The 23,935-nt window shown below is 49.3% G+C and overlaps 1 protein-coding gene across 1 annotated transcript; it reads right to left on the bottom strand.

Moving 5' to 3' along the window:
- Nucleotides 1-594: 594 nt before the first annotated feature.
- LOC147646721 (maestro heat-like repeat-containing protein family member 7) lies at nt 595-6,716 on the bottom strand. The gene is made up of 16 exons (XM_086873046.1): nt 6,088-6,716; nt 5,830-5,988; nt 5,496-5,560; nt 5,237-5,386; nt 4,899-5,047; nt 4,447-4,594; nt 4,010-4,197; nt 3,783-3,920; nt 3,389-3,503; nt 3,079-3,216; nt 2,689-2,865; nt 2,397-2,552; nt 2,137-2,238; nt 1,664-1,766; nt 1,327-1,383; nt 595-1,037 (listed from the first exon to the last, which is right to left on the bottom strand). Exons 1-16 carry the CDS (start codon nt 6,209-6,211, stop codon nt 838-840), a joined length of 2,169 nt encoding a protein of 722 aa, XP_086729172.1. The 5' UTR covers nt 6,212-6,716; the 3' UTR covers nt 595-837.
- Nucleotides 6,717-23,935: the final 17,219 nt, after the last annotated feature.

Here is a 23,935-nt window from a genome sequence, read left to right as displayed (position 1 = left end):
CACCCTCCTGCTGGGGTGGTGTCCCAGCCTCCAGGCCTTCTGCTGCAGGCCTGGGGGACATTTTGGGGCAGCACCGGAGCAGCCGGGTGTCAGGGACCAGGCGGCTGCCCGGGGGCTGCTTATGGCCTCTGACACCCAATTCCTCAGTGCTTCCCACCACCCCGGCTCCTCCAGGGCCTTCTGTCCCCTTGGAACCTCCTGCCACCCACTCCCTCACACATCCCCCTCGTGCCTTCCCACTGCCTTGTCCCGTCTGGGCCTCCGCAGCCCCTCATCCCTTCACGGCCTCCCAGCACCCCGTGCCCTCAGGGGCTCCCCCAGCCTGGCCCGGCAGCAGCGCCGCAGCCCCACAGGAGCTCCAGCAGCTCCTCAGCCATCACGGCAGCAACACACGGGCAGCAGGACACAGATGGCGCTTCCTGCCTGCCACAGGGCTTGTGGCTTCAGCACAACCACCAAAGGCCAAGGGGCTTCTGGCCATTTCCCCTGCACACTGCACGCCCCGGCAGGTTGCTGAACACAAGAACCCTTTTCTCTCTCTTCCCCTATGCCCCACACAACCTGGGCAGCAAAAGAAAGGTCTTGGGACTCTTGTGGTTTATAACATATCCTATATTATTTACATACTAGATGGAAACGAAACGAAGAAAAGAATAATCTCTATGAAAAAAAAAATAACAGATGGCCCATGTGGCCCCAGAAGATAGAGCCTCTCAGCCCTAACATATCCTATATTATTTACATACTAAAAAGAAGAGAAAATAGGAAAATAACAACCCTTATGAAATAAACAATCCTGGCTGGCCCATGTGGCCCCAGAAGACAGAGCCTCTCAGGTCAGCGCTGACCACATCTCCAGCAGCGCAGCCAGCCCAAGCCCGACAGACGAGGCCGTGTCCTCCATGCCCTGAGGATTTGGTCTTGCATCCTCTGCAGGATGGAATATCGGGCACTCTGGATGGCCCGGAGGACATACAGCGTTTCAAGTGCCAGGTCTGACACGGCACAGCTTCTGTCCTCCGTCAGGCGTTCGAGGGCTGCAAGAGAGACGAACAGAGCTACGGTCAGACCCCAGAGCTGTGGGGGCCCAGCGAGAGCCCCCTGCCAGGGCCATGCCAGCCGGCTCTTGCCTTGGCCAGGAGGGAGCAGGGACCAAGGGGGTCAGCCCGAAGCTGCTGGCCACAAATGCCCCACGTGGCCCTGAAATCTCACTGTGCTCTGCCCACGCCGCCCCTCATCGGGACAGGGAGCAGAGCCCTCCACAGCCTGGCCAGGGCTGCAGCTGCCCCCGACAGCCAACACTGTCAGCCTGCTGCCGTGGCTCACCTCTGCACAACACCTGGAGCTCTGCGTGCTGCCCCCTCAGCTGCTCCCCGGCCATCCCTGAGAACACAGAGCCTGTCAGGGTCCCAGCAGCACAGCTCCCTGCCAGCGGCGCTGCCAGCCCTGTGGCCACACGGCCTCCTGCCCCGGCAGGGCTCAGCCCGGGCCCTTGCCGCACCCTGACTCAGCCCAAGGGCACGGCTGCCAGAGGCCGGCAGCAGCAGCCCCGAGGGCAGCCGGGGCTCCAGGGCGCCGGGCCCGGGTGCCGCTGCCGGGGCAGCAGCCGGGGCTGGGGCCGAGCTGCGGCGGGGCGGGGAGGGAGCCCGGGCTCGGGACTCACCGATGACCCTGATGGCCGCCGCTCGCAGGGTCTCCTGTGGGTCCTGCAGGTACTGCAGGGCCCGGCGCAGGTGCTCGGCCAAGGGGATCCTGTGGTCTGCCAGCTGGAGAGAGCGGCAGGAGGGAAGGGTTGGCGCGGGCTCTGCCCCTCGGCCGGGCGCTGCTGCCTGCGGCCAGTCCCGGCCTCCCGTGCCCGGCCAGCCCTGAGGCCCGGCCAGCAGCCGCTGGCGCCGGGCTCTGGAGGGGGCAGAGGGCCGGCTGCTGCCCGGGGAGCCGCGGTGCCGGCCCGGCCCGCAGCCCCGCTGGGCCAGGGCTCCATCGGCACCCGGCTCGGGGCCACAGGGGGCTGGAGAAGAAGCCGTGCGGACCCCGGGTGCAGCAGTGGGCAGGGGCACAGCTGCCAGCCCCACACACTGAGCACCGGGGCCAGGGGGCTTCTGTAGCTTGAGGCTGGGACTTCCAGGCTGTCCTTACCACGAGCTTGGCAAACTTCCACAGCTTCTCCTTCCTCACAGCTTTCTCCAGGTCTGGCCTCTTCAGGAAGTCAGCCGCGCGAAGGAGCGTTGTCCGAGAGGCCTGGGGAGCAGCAGAGAGCCGCAAATGGCCCCACAAGGCAGGGCACAGGAGTGTCCCAGTGCCAAGGGCTGGAGGAGGCTGCAGCCTGCAAGCCTGCGTCAGGGCAGGAGGCAGCTGAGCCCCCTGCCAAGGCGCAGCAGCAGCCCAGGAGTCCTCACCTCTGCCACATGCCGATTCTCATCTTGGCAGTGGAAAAAGAGTGGGAGCAGGCTCTGGTACACTCGTTCCTTCAGGGGCTTTCTTCCTTCTTCTTCTGCTGAAGACATCACTCTTCGAAGGAGAGACATGGAGAGCAGCTGCACCTGGCTATCAGGCTGTATGAAAGGAAGGAAGGAAAAATGACCTTATCATTGGCTTCTTATGGCCCACATCGGCACAGGTCTGCAAATGCACAGGGCACAAAGTGTCCGGGCAGCAGGCAGTGGCTGTGGCTGGGGCACAGAGCCTTACATTGTCCAGGAGTTTCAGGAGCGGCTCAGCCAGCTGCAGGGCCCTGCGCCAGGATATTGGGATGTCTTCTTTCAGGAAAATATGGCTCAGAAGAGCAGTGCTCATCCTGGCCACGTCACTGTCCAAGTCCCACAGGAGGTGCACTAGTCTTCCTGTCAGGCTCTGAATTCTTTCGGCCTGTGCAGAACACATGTGTGTGAAAGCCCGGGCAGCTGCCGCAGGGCCCAGAGGCCAAAGGGCTGTCCCAAAGCACTCGGGCAGCTGAAGCAGGAGGCAGGAGAGCTGGGAGGAGCTGCCTCAGCGCCCAAGGCAAAGGCCAGCCAAGGCCAAGTGACAGCATTGCCCAGCCTCATGCTGCCCACACGGCCTCAGCTGCTGCCCCCTTCTCACCATGGAGGGACGGTCCTTTAGCAGGAGGAGAGCCCTGAGAACCTGGTGATGCATCTCTGTGGAATTGTACCACAGGTACTTATACAAGATCTCCATTAGGCTGTCACCACAGTCACTCAAGTCCAGGCAATCTAGGAGCTGAAAGGCACAGGGCAGTGAGAGGGGAGCCGGCCGGCAGGAGCCTGGAAGTGCGCAGGGCTGGGCCCAGGCAGCAGCACAGGGCGCGGGTGCCATCCCAGGCAGCTGTGGCTGTGCCAGGGGACAGGGCTGGCAGGGAGCTGAGCGAGGTAGTGCTGGCCATCAGGCTCACCTCCACAAGGAATGCCATGGCAGAGACATCCCAGAGTGGCAACGGTTTGCTGAGCACCTCAAGCAGGTAGCTTAAGATGCTTTTGCACAAGTGGGCAGATGCACGGCGCATTACCCTGGAAGGCGGAAAATGGCAGAAAGAGTCTCAGCAAGGGTGCGAAAAGCCTCTCCCAGGACTGATGGACACAGTTGTCCTATTGCCCCAGCACCCTGTGAGGCGATTTGGGCCCTTGAGATGTGGCTGCTCCTGGACAGGTTCCTCTCGCAGCCTTTTGCAGTCTCCTTGGCCATCCCTCGGTGACGAGGCCCTCAGGCCCATGGCCACGGGGACTGTGGGGGGGCATCCCGGGCAGGGGGCACAAATGCCAGAGGCAGTGGGGAGAAGGGGGGCTCACCTGGCCAGCAGACCCACGGCATAGTGGTGGGTGTCAGCACAGAGCAGCGTGTCCCAGCCACGCTTGCGTTCCATTGCCACCACCACATGCTCCAAGTGGAGACTGCAGAGCAGGGCCTTCAGGGTCTGCACTGCAAACCTGTGTGCACAGCAAAGCCCAGGTGACGCTGGGAGCGCTGGCTCCGAGGCTGGGGAAGTGGCAGGGACAGGAGGAGTGGCATGGAGCACCTGTTGGGGCTGGTGGAGAGGCCGTGTTGCTCCTGGCATTCCTTCCAGAAGGTATGGACGTCCTCTGTCATATACAAAGTACTGAAGTACATTTGGAAGAGCAGATGCACGAAGAGGCGGGGGAAATAGACTGTGAGGATCTGTGGGCAACAGGGCCCCTGGAGGATCTTCCACGTCACCAGAGTTGCCTGCAGAGGACAAAGCAGCCCGAGACAGCGCTCAGTGCCGGGGCGTCCGTGTGGCAGGGCCTGAGCGTGGCAGGGAGAGGCCGGGGCAGACGCAGGGGGAGCAGCGGGCCTGGTGGCCCTGAAGCTGCCCCTAGGCCAGGTTTGTGGCCAGTGCCTGAAGCAGGGAGATGCAGTGGGGGAAGGAGGCAACAGAGCTGCTGGAGAGGCGGCCGGCCTTGCGGTGAGCAAAGGCCAGCTCCAGAAACTCACAGTCAGGGAAAAGACAGCCGTCTTGTCCCCATCAGAGGTGCCCAGGTTTTTCTGCGGCCAGCTCCCCACCACATTGATGAGGAGCGGTGTCACTTCCTCTGAAATCCAGGGCGAGAGCAAGATGGTCGTCCACATGGCCATAGCAGCTCTGCGGGGTCAGACACAGCACCGTGGGCTGGGCAGCAGCGGGGAGCTGAGCTGGCCGCCAGCTCTGCCTGTGCCCACTGGCCCTGAGCGGCAGCAGCAGCCAGGCAGCCCAGCCCTGTGGGGACAGGCCCCTGAGGGGCAGGATGGCAGCACGGCAGCGGGCTCGGGGGCCAACTTTGTAGCAGGGCTGGCAAAGGGAGCAGCCAGAGGGCCCTGGAAGTCTGTGTTGCTCACAGCCCTGGGCCGGGCTGTACAGGGTGATGGGCTGGGGAGCCCTGAGGCCTCGGGGCAGCTGGGCCCCATACCTGTCACACGTTGGGGCCACCCGCAGGAGAGTGATGGCCACATCATCGGGCTCTGCCTCGGCCACTTGCATCAGGGCCCAGTCCATCCTGTGCTCAGCAGCCGCATTGGCCATGAGCCACTGGTGGATGTACCTCACCACGCCGGGCACCTGGAGAAGGCACAGGGAAACTTGGAATGCTAGCAGAGGGAGTCAGCAATGTGCCCAGCTTCTTCCCCAGACAAGTGCTTCTCTTCCAGCCCACTGCCATGGCCTCAAAAGCTTCAAGTGAGCAGCAGGCGTGGCTTGGGAAAGCCAAGCAATTGCTGGAGGATCAAAGGCTGGCCACAGGCTGCTTACTTGCTCTGGATTGAAAAGAGCCGACTCTACAAGCAGATCCAGCTGGGCAGCGCTGCTCTGTTCTACCAAGACCTCTGAGGATGTCTTGACCTCAGTGTCCATAGGTCTGGTGTCTTCCTTGCCAATTCTCTTGATGTATTGGTAAAGAAACTGTAGGAGAAGGGCAGGAAGGCAGGGAAGTTGCATGGAGTGCTCCAAGTGCGGTGCTGGGCTGAGCAGTGCCAGCAGGCCCAGCGCAGGTGGGGATGGCTGCAGGTACCTGCGCTGCTCTGCGGAAGCGGCCACGGGCGGTGTCCTGCTCTTGTGTGCCGTCCATGGCTGCATCTGGCAAAGAGCAGCCAGAGCTGAGGGGCTGCAGGAGAGGCCGGAGAGCACAGCCCAGCCCTGCGTTCCCCAGGCAGGGACAGTCCCGGGATGCCCCAGGGAATGCAGCACGGCCACTGCTGCGGGGGCAGCCCCAGCCCCTTTTTTGTGCTGTCCATGGGTGTGTCTCCACAGGACAGTGTGGGATGGGATGAGATGGGATGCAATGGGATGGGATGGGGCCAAGATGGCCGCAGGCACCAGCCCTGTGGCCCAGCTCTGCCACTCACCCTCCTCCAGCGGCTGCAACTGCTGCACCTCTTCGGTCTCTGGTGCTGGGGCAGCTCCAGGGCCTTCTTCCTCGACCTCCTCCTCCTCCTCCTCCACCCAGGCCAGCTTGGGGACTCTTGGGGGTCGCTGCTCCCTATCTTCTTTCGGACTCTCCAATCCTTTCCATAGGAACAGCACCAGGGGATGGCATGGCATGTAATGGGATGGGGCCAAGCTGGCAACAGGCACTAGCCCTAAGGCCGAGCTCTGCAACTCACCCTCCTGTGGTGCCTGGAAGTCCTGCACCTCTTCAGACTCCTGTGCCAGGACAGCTCCAGAGCCTTCTTCTTCCTCCTCCTCAAGCCAGGCCAACTTGGGCACTCTTGGGGGTCGCTGCTCCATGGCAGTGACTGGATTTATGGCTACTTGCAGGAGAGATGGCTCGGAAAAGCTCGGAGTCAGCAAGTCCTGCAGTCGTGCCTGGAAGGCACCTGCAAGACTCAAGTCCTGGCAAGATTGCAAGACAGCGAGTCCTGCACTTGGGTCTTGAGGGCTCCTGCCACAAGGACAGGAGGCTCCTCGACAGGGATTGTGGTCTGGTCTCAAGGGCAGAGACTGCAGGGATGGGCGACACCTCGGAAAAGCTCCGGGTCACCAAGTCCCACGGTCTGCCCTCAAGAGAACCTTAAGAAGGAAGGCTCAGCAAGGCCACAGGTCAGCAAGACCTGTGGTCTGGCCTCGAGGTCACCTGTAGGAACAGTGCTTCAGAAAAGCTCCAGGTCCGACACAAAGGAGTGCGCTGTGCGGGGGCTCCTCACAGCACCGCTCTGGCGCGTCCTGACCCGTCGCGTGCACCGAGCACTGTGGCGTGGCCCTGTCACCGCCAGCTCCTATGTCAGCACGTGTCACAAAGGGCCCTTTGACATCTGCTCCCGTTGCCACCATCCCACGGTGACCGTGCTGCAGCGTGTCACAAAGGGCCCTTGCACACCCTGCCCTCTGCCCTGGGGCCGCCCCCATCCCCCCCCCAAGTGGCCCAGCTTGGAAGGAATCCCTTGCCCAAAGTGTCTAAGACAGCCTAATGGGATCTTTAGGAACAGCTTGTTAGAAATGAAATGGAGGCAAATTTATCAATAGGAATTTTATTGAAAACTTTGTAAAATTTACTCATGGAAATGTCTCGGTGTTGAGAGACAGGTGTCTGCTAGGGAGGGCAGGAGCCTCCCTTGGAATGAAAAATGTAGACCCCCCTCCCTCCAAATTATGATAATCCTGAAATCAAGGGGCTCTCAGGCAGCGATCTGGGGATAGGAATGACAGTTCTTTACTAATATTTATAACCAGGCAAACAAACAACAATAACTACAGCGTTAGCAAGAAAACAGAACCAGGGACCCCGTGACAGCTTTCTGGGCTGAGACGGGAAATGATGGAGGAGAGGCTTTGTTTCACAAACCCCCTCAGGTTGGCAGTCAGTGCTGGTGCTCCTGCAGGGCTCTGAGGAACACTCAGCTGGAACAGCAGGGATGAGCTGAGATCCCGGGCCAGTGGCTGAGGTGGATCAGCAGCTCCGTGGTGGTGGCTGGCACTGCCACACGTCCCGGCAGGACAGGGGGTGCGAGGCCACCAACGAAGAGGGAAGAAGGAGAAGAAGCAGCAGCTCCATCTGGGTGATGGCGAAATTCCCATCTCCCCACCACAACAGCTCTGTACCCAAAGTGTTCTTCTCCGAAGCTGAAGAAGACACCAAACTGTCCCCACCCTCCCCTTTTCCTGCCCCCTTCCCCCCCTGGGCCCAGCCAAACTCTTTATCTTTCCTCAAGCACACACCAGGTACCCGCAGTTAAGTTTTCCCTGCAAGTCATGAGTAAAAATTCCACAGGCAAGCCAGAACTAAATAGAAAATAAAGGACACCTAACCCCCAACACCTGTAAGTTGTATCTTGAGAGTCAGCCAGGATCTTTGTTTGCCAGAAACACCTCTGAAGTTTAATCAAGGCATTAGTCATCAAAATTATTTTGAAAATTTAAAGATCAAAGTAGCCAAAATACTCAATGTAACTAATTGCTGGGTATGTTCTCAGCTCAGGTTGGGAGGAATGGGGTTCCCTCGGAGGGCTCACCCTGTGGGGTGGCCAAAACTCTGTCAATGGGCTCTGACTTGTAACGGATCCAGTGCATAGACACTGACAGAAAACTGTGCTGTGGAACACAGGAATGCAATTATCAGTTTTACAGGATTGACTGAGATTTCCCTTCAGGAGAAACCAAGCCCTGTTCTAGCTGGAGGCCACAATGTGAAAGGATTTCTGTGCTTTACCATCGCAAGCTTACTCATTCTTTTTCCTCACCCTCATTCACGTTAGGAACAATAATTCTGTTGTCCATGGAGCTGGCACCTTTTGAATTCCAGAATAATGTCCCCAAGGTCCTTTGCTGTTCAGCTTTACCGCGCTGTCTGTGGCTAACAAGGCTTGCTGGGGTCCTTTTCCCTTCGGCTGGAGAGGTGCCGGGTCCCAGTCCCTGAGGGACAGCCAGGCTCCTGTCTGGAATTGGTGTGGAAGTCCCTCAGGGTCACATCAGCCTTCACATGGAGCCCTGTGGATCTGAGCATTTTCCAAAGGGTCCGTTGGGGCAAACAGGGAGATTTGGTCTGGCAGGGTCTGTAAAACAATATCCCATCCCATCGACTTGTTCTGGCAGAGAACACTTGGCTGCAGGGACATATTCCCATTGTTCCTGCCCAGGTCTCAGGATTCCAACAGTGTTGTCTTTGCCCAGAGCTGTTCCTTCAGCTGGCTCGGGAGGGCCATTTGGCCTCTGGACCCACACTCTGGCTCCTTTATTAGGACTGCTGGGTCCATACCTTTTATCTCCACAAATGGAGGTGATTTGAGGTGGATGTCCTTTTTTTACAATTGTTTTTAAAACTGCAATATTGATAACTGTATTACCCTGCATTGTGGTGGAAAACCAAATCTTGTTCACTATTGTTTAACAGACTTACTTCAATTTCTCCTTGATAATCTGCATCAATTCCTCCTCCCATGACATGAACACTTTGCAAGGCCAAGCTCCAGTGAGAAGTTATCAAACCAAAGTGTCCTGGAGGAATCTGAATTCTTATTCCTGTATTGTAAATTGTCATTTGCTTCTGATTTCTCCTAATGAATTCCAGTGCATGAAGGTCCAGCCCTGCAGCCTCTGGGGTGGCCCTGGCAGGGGCCATCACAGCCAGAACAATTTCCCAGGCAGTCCAAGTCTCACTGTCCATGGCTGTGTTTGCAAATTGGGTGCAGCCGTGCACACCCAGGGGTTTCCATTTCCCAGTGGGCCCATTGTTAAGGGCATGGAGCCCATCTGGGAGATGGGTTCTCCACCGGGACAGGTTCCCATCTCCTCGTTTTATCAACTGCTCTTTTAAGAGCCTCTCCAGCCATGGAACCAATCCTGCAGCTTGTGGATAGTGTGGTACATGAAAAACCCAGCAGTTTTAATCTCTGTATTTTTCCCAGGAACAGACAAAGCATTCCACATCACAGCATCAGCAAACCATATAAAAACAGCCAACTTCACCCCTTCCTCCTTTATTCTGTGTATACAATTCACAAAGTTTACCATTGACATTTGGGTCTTTGCTAGTCCTTTTTTGTAGGGTATTTAGTGTTACAGTGAGCAACCAAAGCTCACAAATTAGTATTGTCAACATTATTTCACATTATCAATTTTTAATTTTGGATATAAATATATATTATTGATTATTATTATCATTTTTATAATTATTACTCTTATTATCATTATTATTACCATCATCATCATCATTGTTGTTTTTGTTGTTTCACTTGCACAAACAAACCTGAGCTCAAGACTAAAACCTGCTGTACCTTCACATGGGAGCATTCCAAAAACAATTGTTCCTTCTCTTGGTGCTGTTTCCAGTGTGCTGTTAACAAAATCCATCCTCATCTTCCCAAACCCACAAGTTCTTTTCCTTTTTCCACATGCAATTTTTGGCTGCATTCTAAGACTGATTTACTAAAATATGGATATGATCTAGTATTACTATCCAACTGAGACAGACAAAGACTCTTGAACTGGTTTAGGGTTAAAAAGTGTATGATTATTAGCAGCGCTGGGCCGACGTCAGATCACCCCTTAATACACATGGCCCCGAATACTGGTGAATACAGGCTTTTTATTTCCAGAAATATGGAACACAAATGCATATTCATAACCCCGTTGCCACCCACACTCTGCTTCCTATGCTAATTAGGAAAAAAGCAATTAAGCATGCGTAGTTTGTTCCTTGAAATGGGTTGGTGGTCCTTTTATGAGGAGGGGTGAGAGAAGGGAGGGAAGGGATATGGCTCTTCCTCCTTCTGACCTTTCTACCTTTTCAATGCAAAGTGACAAATGGACCCTTGGCTGGGCTCCTAGTTTCATGTCTTCCAGGAGTTTCTGATTTGCAATTCTCTTCTGTTCTTCAAGTTCCTTACCAGATTCATTGCTTCTCATTATAAGCCCAGCTGAACAAGCATAGAGTTGACAGACAATTAGTTATTAGCCAATGATTAACCTCTAATTTTAGCAAAGCTTCTCTAGCTCCCTTTAATTTTAGCAAGGCCCATCTATTTATTTTATTTAGATTTAGCAAGGCTTCTTTCTAATGAAGGCCTCAGCTTCTCTAAAATCTTAAATTCTTCAAAGTTTATGTCTCAGAGTTTTGACTGCTTTACGGATCCAATGGAACCTCCATAGCCCCTGGCACCCCCAGAGTTCTGGCTGAGATGAAAAGATGAATGGGGAAATAAAGAAACACCTTCTGAAGCTGGTGATAGAAACTAAGATGCCAGCTCTTGCCACTGGCTTGGGCAAGAAGAAGGGCCAGACCCAGTGGGGATACTCAATTATCTCCCTTTGAACTGCTGTTTAGAATTCCTTATCCTGGTAATCCTCAGCCTTGAGAATTACCTGGGGGTAGGGATAAAGGATATCTATTGGAAACAATATGTAGCCTGGATAGTGTCTCTTGTAAAAGCTCTTTGACAAGAAGCTCAGCTAGCACAGAGCCTGCCTTTAGACTTTGCTGTTCACAACATCCAGCCAGGAGATTGAGTCCTAGTGAAGGAGTAGAGAGAAGCAGCAGCAGCAGCAGCAAAGTAGTGTAGACCTGTGCAAGTGTTGCTGAGCACAGAAACAGCCGTCAGGAGAGCTGAACACGGGTAGAGCCATCCCTCTCGAGTCAAGGTCTCTAAGGCCCCAGAAATTCAGACATCTCAGCTAGAGGAGAAGCTCGGCAGGCTGCCACTGATGCTCCACAAGAGGGGACTGGAGCAGTAGCCAGGCCATCAACATCAGGGGAAGCCCCGTGTGCCTCCCACAGCCTGGCTGCTGAAATAGTTTGTGTGGGCATCCCTTCTCTCAAATCTCCAGTCATTAGAGGCCAATCCTCACTGTCATTGTTTTCTTTATGTTAAAGCTCTTTCTGTGCCTTCACTCACCTTTACAGGTCGTGTAAAGACAACATGAAAGTAAAAGTTAAGTTAGGAAATTAAATTACACCATTAAAATGTCTGCCTTAATAATCTTACCTTGATATTGTCAGCCAGTTGAAGTTGAAGCCAAAAGTAGAAAAGTAATTTTTAACCATAAGAGAAGAAGTAGCAAATCCTTTTACCTGAAAAATTGTGAAGTCTGTGGAAGGCCAGGAAGATCTGAAGACTGGCTGTGGGTGGCCAGCCCAGTCAAACCTAACCAGTGAGTTAAGTCCATAATAAACAAGATTTTGAGATGAAGAAGGAAGTCTATGGTGGCTTTATTCTTCTGAAAAAAAACATTTATTGTCTAAATAGAACAAGAAGCACATACGTGGGAAAAAGCATTTCTGACTAGACTTTAGGTTCAGAGTGTTAGACCCCCAGCTTCCCTCCTTATAATTGTTTCAGATATCAAGGCAAATAGAATCAAATGTTTGTTAAGTTCACTACCAGCAGCTAAGCAAGGTGTTCCTTCCATAATTACCAAAAAGATTTTGAAGGCTATAAAGCAGAGGGGAAAGAGAAGGTTTTTTGGAGCCCTTATTTTTAAGCTGCCCCCAAAACAATTCCACAAGCAGGACACGTGTTGTCCGTGATGATCAGTAGAAGTAGCAACACTGAAACAAAACTCAAATCCTTTGTAATAGGTTCTGGTCCAGATCCAACAAAACAGATTTAAATGGAACTGCAGGTAGAAGCTTCGTGTGAGAGCTTAGAAATGCAAACGCTGTCAGCAGAAGAAGGGAGAGTGTGGCAAATTAACTGATAGCTAAAAGGTGGTGAAACAAATTACAAAAGCAATAGGAAAGTTAACTCATGTATCAGTCCAAACATGGAAAGAATGAGAATAAGACGTGTTTTCGTGGTTATCTAGTAAACTGTGGGTTTAAGAAATGCTTTTCTTGTGCTGTAGCAACTCTTATCTTTTAGCATGCATGATCCCTTGCTTAATACAATTTCTGCAACATTTGATAAAGAGGATGCAGGTAGTAGCCATAGCTACTAATCCAGGAATAGCTACAAAAGGACAGAAATTGATGTCACTGCAAATAATTGCAAAACAAAAAAAAAAAAAATCGAGGAAAAGGAAATAAAGTCAATGATAACTAAAGTTTGTACAGACAATTAGTAAGAAATTTTTTTAAAAAAGAGAGGTTGAGAGGAATGAGAGATTTGTCTTTAGAAACAAGCTGTGGGTCTGCTGGTAAATAAAACTAGCACTGAGAGATAAAAGAAACAATGGGAAGGATTCCTCTGATTGATGAATGGAAAAAAGATATTTGCCTTTACAAACAAACTGTAAGTTTGCTGATAAATGAAATTTGATATTGAAAGATGAAAGAAACAATGGGGGAAAACCATAAATTCCATAAGAATTAAAAATGAAGAAGGAGGGTTATACATTAGAGGGGAATCTTAGGTATCAGGCAGTCCAGGGAGTCTGGACCTCTCAAGTACCTCAGCTAATGGGGAAAGAGACAGGGACGTGGCTGGGAAATTCGGATAAAAAGGAGGCTGTGTCCTCCAAAAATTTGAGAGACCCCAGGAGAATGGCCCATGGCCTCTCCCTTTATTCAAATCAAGTAAAAGGACTCCTCTGTCTCCTTTTTAGACATAAACCTCTGGTGTTTGTAGATGAATTTTCCTGACAAGGCCAACAACAGACTGGAATGGAAAAATCAGCATCAGAAACGTGTGAGATGGAAAACTTTTGGCTGTTTGAGATAAAAAATGTGGACTAAAAATCTCTATGGCAAAGAACAACCTTTCTCACGAGGATTACTGTAGAAAAAGTGATGCAGGTGTTGGAATGACAGCCAGTGCCCTCAGCAAAGACAATTCCCTGTCCTGTGGGCTCCATAAACCACACGTGAACGTGGCACTCATCCTGATTAATCCCAAAGCACTTCTCTGCAAGAAGCACTAGAGAAGTGCATGGGGCAAGAGTTCTGCAAGTGCCAGGTTCTCGTGCAGCAGAAAAGTTGTAAAATCGGAAAGATTCTAGCAACCACAAAAAATCCATCATTTATGGCTTGTAAATATTTCAGTGAATCTCAGTTACTTCTGGGTAAAATCAAACACCAAGTAGGTTTCATAACAAAATCCCAGTTTGTCTGTTCCTGTTTGTGGCAGAGGATGAAGTTACAAGCTGGCCAGCTGAAGAAGCCAAGGAGGATCTCCACTTCCCTGTCATATTTTCCTACTGACACAGGAATGAAGACCAAGAATTTGGCTCATTGGAGGGGTAAAACCAGAGGATGGGTGAGGGTTTACATCCTAAGACTTCCTTCGCTAGAGTACAAAGAGTTTAGCTGTGTGTGGATCTCCTTGCTAAACCTCTTTGTTTCCAAACTCCATTCCTCTGTGGCAGAACTGAACAAGCTCCGTATGTCAGAGCTTCAAGTTCCAAGCTGTGCGCTGAGTTAATTGTAATGGATCCATTAGCAGTGCGTGGGGTTGCTGCCATGAGGAGCTCAGGTGGCTTCTTGAGATGAAAATCAATGTGCCGTTTGTCCCAGCTCCATGTGTCCTGGGACAGCCCTGGCTCCACGGGAGCACACGGAGTGTTCTCGTGCCATTTCTAAATGAAAATTGAACCTCCTCAAGAAGCCAGGCCAAAGTCACCAGACAGCAGTCACAAAAAGGAATTTAGGCAGTTTGCTGGGTGTTGATCTAACAGCTACCACCTTCCCAAAGTCCAGGCTCCACTAAACAAGGCTCTTTCCTCTGTCAGCAGCCTTGCACTTGGTTGTGTTTGATACACGTACAGAAGAAGAAAAAGCCACTTGCACTGTGGAAACATGAGCTGCAGCTGTGCAGTAAGTTGTGCTCAGTAGCTGACCAGCTGATTTAATTCTGAGTGGGTATTAGACAGAAGATACTACAATAAAATTTCACAGGACAGCTATCAAGTATCCAAAAAATGCAGTATTATGTTATTTTCTACCTCCAGTATTGCCAGCACACAGCTTAAGGAAGAAAGGTATTTACCAACCAGCACAAAAGAAAAAAATAAAAATGAACAAAGGATTTTTAAGGATATCACACCAATGGCCACCAGGCATTTTCCAACTTTGCAGGCTATCAGTTCAAAGTCAATCTAAACAAGCCAGCATATGTCTAGCAAGAAAGAAATCACAGTTCATGTGTGCTCCTAAACCCAAGCTTTGCAATATCAAACATGGATGGTATCATTTTCCAGCTCTCAATAGAAGTGTCATAATTTATAAAGAAACAAAACCTCATGCATAGAAATAGATTAGTAAGGTAGGTAGGTGGGTAGGTAGGTGGATAGATAGATAGATAGATAGATAGATAGATAGATAGATAGATAGACAGATAGATATTGAAAGAAAAATACGCTGACAATGCAGAAAGAGATATTTGAATGCACTTGCCTGTATAACTTTGTACAGAAAGGGATGGGGAAGTGAGAGGTTATTCTTTTCCACACATGGAAAACCCTCTTTTTTCCAGTAGAATCAGCTTCCTCCCTCAATGACCACCAGGCTCCCTGAAGACCCCACCAAGAAGGCCCTGTGATCCCTATGGCCTGTGCATGCAGCACTTCAAGAAAGCAATGCCTGCCTCTTAATACTACAGGGGTGTTCAAGAGATTTATTCCCAGCCATGGTGACAAGATGAAGAAACTGAAGTCAGTTACTGCAAAAGGCCTGAACCAGCAGCACCACAAATCACAGCCAAAAGTAGCAGGTCCCACACGGTGTCCCACAATCATGGCCCAAGCGGTCGCAGATCCTCCTTCAACCCCGTCTGCATATCAGTCCCACTGAGCACCAAGAAGAAAAGGGCCTTTGTGAGAGCAAGCAAACTTAACCCTCTGCCAGGACACAAATTCAGAGGGCAAAAAATTGAAAAACCCCACAGCATCAGCCACACTTCCCAATGAGAAGGGTTGGAACTCTCTGCCCCTCCACACTTCCCCAGCAGGTTTACAAAGGGAACTGGGATCTAAGCTGTGCCCTCCAAACCAACAGAGCCAGCCTCCCTTCAGGGTGAGAAGCCATGGCCTCAGTTCCAGCCCCGGGTGCCTCCTGTGCCCCAGAGAATGGCTGTGGCTGTAAATGTGTGTTTGGCTGCAGCACAGGGCCAGGGTGAAGCTCGGCAGCCTCATCAGAGCCCACGGCCACGGCCCTTCCCTGCCGGGGCCCTCACCTGGCCCGGCCCGGCCCGGCCCGAGCAGCCCGGACTGGCCTCAAGGGATGGGCTCTGCCTGCCCGCTGTGCCCACAGGCCGGGCCCAAGGGCTCGCAAGAGGCTTCCTCCCAGCTCTGCAAAACCTCAGCCAAGAGTGTCCCCTTTGCTGTGCTGAGAAGAGGAAAAAACCCTCTCAATTTAACCCCACTGCACACCTCATGGGGGATCCCTGCACACCTTAGCAGAGAGCCCAAATTAGCCCTGGGTGCCTCATGAGGTGCAGGCCCAGGTGATGCCACTGAAGGAAATGTGCCCTCACAGCCCAGGGACGCTCAGCATGGGCTCCCCCAGCCCCTCATGGCCCCACCACTGGTCATGGCAGCCCCTGCCTGGCTCCTACCTGCCCACACTGTGGGCACACCCGGCTGCTCCTGGACATGGAGCTCAGCCAGGGCTGGTGCCATGAGGGCTTTGCTGGTGGTACCATCCAGACACTGAGATGAAATCTCCATCTCTTTATTGGAACAAAAACCATGGGCCAAGCCCTGCTCAGGTGGACAGGGGCTGCCCAATTTCAGTCCTGGCCAGGTACCAGGGCAAGGGGGTTCAGGAGCAGAGGCTCTCACTTTGCAGGTGTGGGTCTTGGGACGCCCTCAAGACAGGGATGGAGCCGCAGCAGAGCAGAGGGAGACAGAGGTGAAGAGTGGGGATGAGAGGTCAGCTTCTCGGTGATTAAAGTCTTTGGCTGCTCTTCTGAAGGTGCAGAGGTGCTCCTGTGGAGAGAGGAGGTGGCTGAGTCCCCCAGCTGCCGCTGGCACGCAGGGACCCTCCTGCACAGCAGGGCCCAGAGCGGCCAAGGCTCCCCAGCACGGCTGGAGCTGCTGGCACAGCTTGGCCCAGCTGGACAGCTGCCCCTCAAGGCCCCGGCGAGCAGGGGAGGGCTCTGGGCAGGGTCCCTGGCCAGGAGCGGGCCCCAGAGCGCCTCTGCCTTTCAAGGGCAATCTCGTCCCCGCTCTTTCTCCTGCCCACCTTGCTTTGCCTCTGCCCGCTGCTCCTGGGGCTGCTCTTGGCCAGGCAGCCTCAGTGGGAGCCAGCACTGGCTGCAGCCCCAGCGGGCTCCCCAGGACAAAGCCCAGCAATTAAGAGGCCAATTAAAGGCCTGGGCAGCAGCAGAACTCTTGGCAGAGTTATTTGGGCAACTAAGGACTAGTCACAAGTGCACAGCAGCCTCACTGGGAGTGCTTCCCGACTGCTTGAGGCCGAGATCAGCAAAACACTCACCGTTTTCTCTTCCAGCAATACCAGATTCCAGCATAGCACATCAGCAGGGAAAGTGCTCCACCAGCCACAGTGGCCATTAACTTAGTCAAACCATGTGTTCCCTGGTAGAAAACTCTTCTCATGCTCTCCCAGATCTTCTGAGCATGTCTTGTGGTGCCGGCTGCATCTGTGGGAGCAATGGGCAGCGTGAGCCTGTGCGGTGCTCCACTGCTGAGCTGGCAGCACGCTGGATACGGCCAGGACGTTCTCTGTTTCCCCCAGAGCTGGGGCCTGCAGGCACCTTGCCACCCCTTGGCACAAGACTGCTCAAGCCCTTGAGCTTGCATGGCACAATTTCTCTGTGCTGTGCTGGTCTTGTCCAGGCAATACTTTGCAAAAACATGGATAAGGATCAGGAAAATGCCCAGGCTTTTGAAGCTGCTCCACGGCCCTCCATCCTCCAAACAGCCCCTACACCTGATCTACCCTGAGACCGGGAAATTGCAGGGGATCTCAGGGTGTGCATGGCCTGTGCTGCTGTTTGGGCTCCCTGTCAGCTGATGCTAAATGCCTTCCTGCAGAGGCTGGGGAGAAGCTGCAGCCAGGCCAGGCTGGGAAAAAGCCTTGCAGGCCAGGAAAGCAGCAGTGGAGCAGTGAGGCTGCCATGGATCCCTTCCCGCTGTGCTGGGCATGGCATGTCCAGATGTGCAGAGAAAGCCCCCGGCTGCTGAGTCTCAGGAGAAGGCTGAGGGACATGGACCCACCATGGCATCTCTCCAGATCACTCAGGATTATGTCCAGATGTTTGAATTCCTCCATTGGTCTCCCAGAAGGAAAGGCTTTGACCTACCCTCATCATCTTCCTCATTATCAGGCTCAGTAACTGATATGGACTGGGAATCCAGATCATCTTCATCATCAAGTTCATCTGCAAAGAAAGGCAGGGCAGAACAGCTCCCGTGACACTGCTGAAAATTCTCCTTCAGGCTGGAGTGGCAGTGAGTGCACCTGGGTGACTGGTGCCCTCCAAGGCACTCCCTCATCTCTGCCTTGCACTCCGGAGCAGGAGCAGGGGGACCACGTGCCTGCAGTGGGCCCACACTGGGATGGAAAGAGCCCCTTGCATGGCAGTCAGGAGAGAAAGGACTCCCTGGAGCTGCCAGCAGCTCTGAACTGAGCCCCAGGCAGGGCCAGGGCTTGGCAGCAGCAGTGGGAGCAGCTCAGGCTCCCTGGGGCTGGCAAAGGAGCCACACAAGGCACAGCCCTGGGGCACAGCCCTGGGCCTGGCCCCTTCCCTCTCTGCTCCTCTCCGTGGCTGCACAGAGCACATGGAAGGAGACACTGGCATTGCACACGGGAAGAAAATTGACAGCTAAATGCTCCTTCCTCCCACTGACAGCAATGCTGTGGGATCACTCAGGGCTCCAGAAGGGAGCAGGGCGACATTTCCAGAATCCATCAACCTTCAGACTCTTAAGGGAAATGGAACGTGAGAGTGCTCTTGCCACATTGACACTGATTATTCTGTGTGGAAAGGGACATAGAGAACTTGCCTCCAGCGTCTGGCAAGGTCTTCAAACCACCATTAACCAGCACTTTCAGATAATCCATGTCATGGTCCCAATCTAGAAGGCAGCACACATCAGAACCATTCCATGGTGTGCTGAGATCCCCTTCTGCCTTAGGGAACTGGGCACTGCGAGGGGTTTGGGTAAGGCTGTGGGAGCCAGATGTCAATGGACATGGCCAAAGCTGCAGAGGGGCCTGGGGAGCTCTGGGCTGGCTCTGGTTACTCTCAATACCCTTTCCATGCTCTGTGCAACATCCCTGAAGGGCAGGCACAGCCAAGCAGCAGAGATGGCAGCTCAAGCCTCAGCAGGGCTCAGGCCCAGAGGCACAGCAATTACCTCCTGTGACCGTGCCTGGCATGGCCTCCCTTCCTGCAGCAGAGGCTGCCCATGGGCCACTGCTTCCTCCGGGAAACGCCGCCTTCAGCAGAGCTTTTTGATCGTTCTCTGGAGAAAGGAAAAGGCACAGGTGGATCAGATGGAACTGAGAGTAAAAGGTCTTAAAATCTTAGAAAATCTGGGGACTTAGAAAGTTGGGTTTGGAAAGACGTGGGACAAGTAGGCCCTGGGAAATGTTAGGCCTTGTGCTTGCTAAAGATCATGTGAAACTGCACCTGTGTAATCAATATATGATAAATGATAGAATTGTTAGATGTGATTAGATATAATTATTGTTTAAAGAACATGAGGAACAATGCTAGGAAGCTGGGGGGGATCACGAGAAATCCATGCTTGGGCAAAAACAATGCATACAATAGAACAATGTAAGTTTAATTGTTAATATCTAAGTTGTAGAATGATAGAGTATAAAACATGTTCAGCTCAAAAGCAAGATGGGTCAGATTTGGGTCTGTGTACCCCTGACACCTAGAGCTCTTCCATGAAGCACCTTCATATAATCATTGTGTGATGATGTGTGTTCCTGAGCACTAATTTCATCAGATTTTACTGGAATTTTGTGGATTTCTCTTGAATTTTGTGGACTTTTGTGGACATCGTGTGGGATATTTCCAGAATTTGGTAGAGTTTTGAGAAGATTTAGGGAATTTTGTGGGATTTTTTTCTGGAATTTTGAGGGGCTTTTCAAAAATTTTTTGGGGTATTGAGGAGATTTATGGAATTTTGTGGGATTTTTCTGGAATTTTGAGGGGCTTTTCAGGAATTTTGTGGGATATTGAAGAGATTTTTTGGGATGTTTCTGGAAATTTGTGGGATTTTTGTAAGATTTTGAGGAGACTTGAAGAATTTTGAAGGATTTTTCTTAGATTTTGAGGGAATTGGTGGAGATTTTGTGGCATGTTTCTGGAATTTGGCAGGGTTTTGAGAAGATTTAGGGAATTTTGTGGGATTTTTCATGAATTTTGTGGACATTTGTGGACATTTTGTGGGATGTTGCTGGAATTTTGAAGGGTTTTGGGAAGATTTAGGGATATTTTTTTATTCCTCTGTAATTTTTGGGATTTTGCTGGAATGTTGTGGAATTTTATGGAATGTTTTAGAATTTTCTGGAATTTTGTGGGATTTTGAAAAGAGTTGAAGAATTTTGAGGTATTTTTCTTAGATTTTGTGTTAATTTGTAAAGATTTTGTGGGATGTTTCCTGACTTTCGTGAAGTTTTGAGAAAATTTAAAAAATTTTTGGGGATTTTTCTGGTATTGTGTGGGGCTTTTTTTTTAATTTTGTGGAAATTTGTGGACACTTTGTGGGATGTTTGTGGAATTTTGTGGGATATTGAGAAGATTTAGGGAATTTTGTGGCATTTTCCTGGAATTTTGAGGATTTCTCTTGAATTTTGTGGGATTTGGAAGAGACTTAAAGAATTTTGAGGAATTTTTCTTAGATTTTGTGGAAATTGGTAGAGATTTTGTGAGATGTTGCAGGAATTTGGTTGGGTTTTGAGAAGATTGAGGGAATTTTGTGGGATTTTTCTGGAATTTTGTGGAAATTTGTGAGATTTTGTTGGATGTTTCTGAAATTTTGTGGGATATTGAGGTGATTTATTGAATTTTTTTGGATTATATTGGAATTTTGTGGAATTTATCTGGAATTTTGTGGGATATTGAGGAGATTTTGTGGGATGTTTCTGGAATTTTATGGGATTTTTGTGTGATTTTTGTGGATTTTGACGAGACTTGAAGAATTTTGAGGAATTTTTCTTAGATTTTGTGGGAATTGGAGATTTTGTTGGATGTTTCAGAAATTTGGTAGGGTTTTGAGAAGCCTTCGGGAATTTTGTGGGATTTTTCTTGAATTTTGTGGAAATTTGTGAGATTTTGTTGGATGTTTCTGGAATTTTGTGGGATATTGAGGAGATTTTGTGGGATGTTTCTGGAATTTTATGGGATTTTTGTGTGATTTTTGTGGATTTTGAAGAGACTTGAAGAATTTTGAGGAATTTTTCTTAGATTTTGTGGGAATTGGAGATTTTGTTGGATGTTTCAGAAATTTGGTAGGGTTTTGAGAAGACTCCGGGAATTTTGTGGGATTTTTCTTGAATTTTGCAGAAATTTGTGGGATGTTTCTGGTATTTTGTGGGATATTTGTTGTCTTTTAAGCAAGGCAGACACCCTGGTTCCAGGAACAGCACGGTGGCCAGCATCTTTGGCCACTCGGTCCATTACCCACGACACCAATGTGATGGATGGCAGAATGGCGTTTATTGCTGGAGAATTTGACATTTTATAACCGAGGGTCACTATGTCAGTCCCATCTGCTTTCATCACAGCCAGGTGCTGTTGGCCAATTGCAGGGAGCATTACCATGCTCTGTGGAGGAGGGGGGGTTACTGTCTTTCCGTTACATCCCGATATCTTCCGAGCGCTGGGCCTTAGCTTCCACACAACATCCCACAAAATATCCACAAATGTCCACCAAATTCAAGAAAAATCCCACAAAATTCACTAAATCTCCTCAATATCCCACAAAGTTCCGGAAACATACCACAAAATTCAACAGAAATTCTACGAAATTCAAAAAAACATCATACAAAATTCTGGAAAAGCCCCACAAAATTCCAGAAAAATCCAACAAAAATCCCTAAATCCCCTCAAAACCCAACCAAACTCCTGCAACATCTCACGAAATCTCCACCAATTCCCACAAAATCTAAGAAAAATCCCACAAAATTCTTCAAGTCTCCTCTAAATGCCACAAAATTCTAGAGAAACTCCACAAAATTCCAGGAAAATTCCACAAATTTCCAAGAAAATGTCACAATATTCCTTAAACCTTCTCAAAATTCTTTCAAATTCATGAAACATCCGACAAAATCTCCAATTCCCACAAAATCTAAGAAATATTCCGCAAAATTCTAGAGAAATTCCACAAAATTGCAGAAGAATCCCACAAAATTCCTTAAATCTCCGCAAAACATTACCAAATTCCAGAGACATCCCATAAAATGTCCACAAATGTCCACAAACTTCAAGAAAAATCCCACAAAATTCCATAAATCTACCCAATATCCAATAAAATTTCAGAAACATCCCACAAAATCTCCACAAACTTTTACAAAATTCCAGAAAAATTCCACAAAATTCAAGAAAAGCCCCACAGAATTCCAGAAAAATGCCACAAAATTCCCTAAATTTTTTCAAAACCCTTCCAAATTCCAGAAATGTCCAACGAAATCTCTAATTCTTATAAAATTCAAAAGAAATAAAAATAAACTTTTGAAAATCCTACAAAATTCCACAAAAATCTCACAAAATTCCCTAAATCTCCTAAAGACCCAACAAAATTCCCGCAACATCTTACAAAATATCCACAAATTTCCACAAAATCTAATAAAAATCCCTCAAAATTCTTCAAGTATCCTCCAAATATGAAAAAATTCGAGAGAAAATTCCTCAAAATTCTACAACAATCCCACAAAATTCCCTAAATCTTCTCAAAACCCAACAAATTCCAGAAACATCCCACAGAATATCCACAAATTTCCACAAAATTCAAGAAAAATGCCACAAAATTCTTGAAAAGCCCCACAAAATTCACGAAAATCTGCCTCAAAATTCCCTAAATCTCCTCAATATCACACAAAATTCCAGAAACCTCCCACAAAATCAGTACAAATTTCCACAAAATTCAAGAAAAATCACACAAAATTCCCTAAATATCCTCAAAACCAGACCAAATTCTAGAATCCTCCCACAAAATCTCCATAAAATCTAAGCGAAGTCCCTCAAAAGTCATTAAAAGCCCCACAAAATTCCAAAAAAAATCCCACAAAATCTCCTAAATCTTCTCAAAACCCTACCAAATTTCAGAGACATCCCATAATATCTAAACCAACTCCCACAAAATCTAAGAAATGTCCTTCAAAATTTTTCAAGTCTCCTCTAAATCCCACAAAATTCTTAAAAGCCCCACAAAATTCCATGAAAATCCCACAAAATTCCCTAAATCTTCTCAAAAACTGTCCAAATTCCAGAAATATCCCTCAAAATCTACAAAAATTTCCACAAAATCTAAGAAAAATCCTTCAAAATTCTTCCACTCTTTTCAAAATCCCTCAAAATTCTTGAAAAGCCTTAGAATATTCCAGAAAAAGAATCCCACAAAATTCCCTAAATCTTATTAAAACTCTACGAAAATCCGGAAACATCCCACGAAATGTCCTCAAATGTCCACAGAATTCCAGAAAAATCCCGCAAAGTCACCATCAATTCCCACAAAATCTAAGAAAAGTCTCAAAAAATTCTTCAAGTCTCCTCAAAATCCCACAAAATTCCAGAAACATACCACGGAATTCTTAAAATTTTCTTAAAATCCCACAAAATTCCAGAAACATCACACAAAATCACCACCAATTCCCCCAAAATCTAAGAAATATCCCACAAAATTCTTTTAATTTTCTCAAAATCCCACAAAATTCCAGAACCATCTCATAAAATCTCAACAAATTTCTACAAAATCTAAGAAATATCTCACAAAATTCTTCAAGTCTCCTTAAATCACACAAAATTCCTGAAAAGCCCAACAAAATTCCAGGAAAATCCCACAAAAGTCCCTAAATGTTCACAAAAACTTTCCAAATTCCAGAAACATACCTCAAAATCTACAAAAATTTCCATAAAATCTAAGAAAAATCCTTCAAAATGCTTCCACTCTTTTCAAAATCCCTCAAAATTCTTGAAAAGCCTCACAAAATCTCCAGAAAAATCCCACAAAATTCCCTAAATCTTCTCAAAACCTGACCAAATTCCAGAAGCATCCCACAAAATCTCTACAAATTTCCACAAAATCTAAGAAAAATCCCTCAATATTCTTCAACTCTTCTCAAAATCGCACACAAAATCCCCCAAAATTTCAGAGACATCCCACTGAATTCTTAAAATTTTCTCAAAATAACAAAAAATTCCAGACAAATCCCACAAAATTCACTAAATCTTCTCAAAATCCCACAAAATTCCAGAAACACGCACAAAATTCTGAAAATACCTCAAAATCTCACAAGTTTCTTGAAAAAACCCACAAAATTCCCTAAATCTTCTCAAATACCTATCAAATTTTAGAAACATCTCACAAAATCTCCATCAATTCCTACAAAATTCCAGAAAAATCCCTCAAAATTCTTCAAATCTCCTCAAAATCCCACAAATCTTA

This window comes from Cyanistes caeruleus, unplaced genomic scaffold, assembly GCF_971803275.1.
Source record: "Cyanistes caeruleus unplaced genomic scaffold, bCyaCae1.hap1.1 HAP1_SCAFFOLD_81, whole genome shotgun sequence".
In the NCBI taxonomy this organism is placed as follows: Eukaryota; Metazoa; Chordata; class Aves; order Passeriformes; family Paridae; genus Cyanistes; species Cyanistes caeruleus.
This window is presented reverse-complemented; position numbering and strand designations above follow the sequence as displayed.

What these genes read in the sequence shown, in the direction of transcription:
- LOC147646721 (XM_086873046.1), bottom strand. Translation starts at nt 6,211, where the DNA reads ATGGAGCAGCGACCCCCAAGAGTGCCCAAGTTGGCCTGGCTTGAGGAG. An exon ending in GTGGCCCCAACGTGTGACAG is followed by an intron (nt 4,595 to 4,898) that starts GTATGGGGCCCA and finishes CTGACCCCGCAG; the next exon opens with AGCTGCTATGGCCATGTGGA. An exon ending in CCATGGCATTCCTTGTGGAG is followed by an intron (nt 3,217 to 3,388) that starts GTGAGCCTGATG and finishes TGTGCCTTTCAG; the next exon opens with CTCCTAGATTGCCTGGACTT.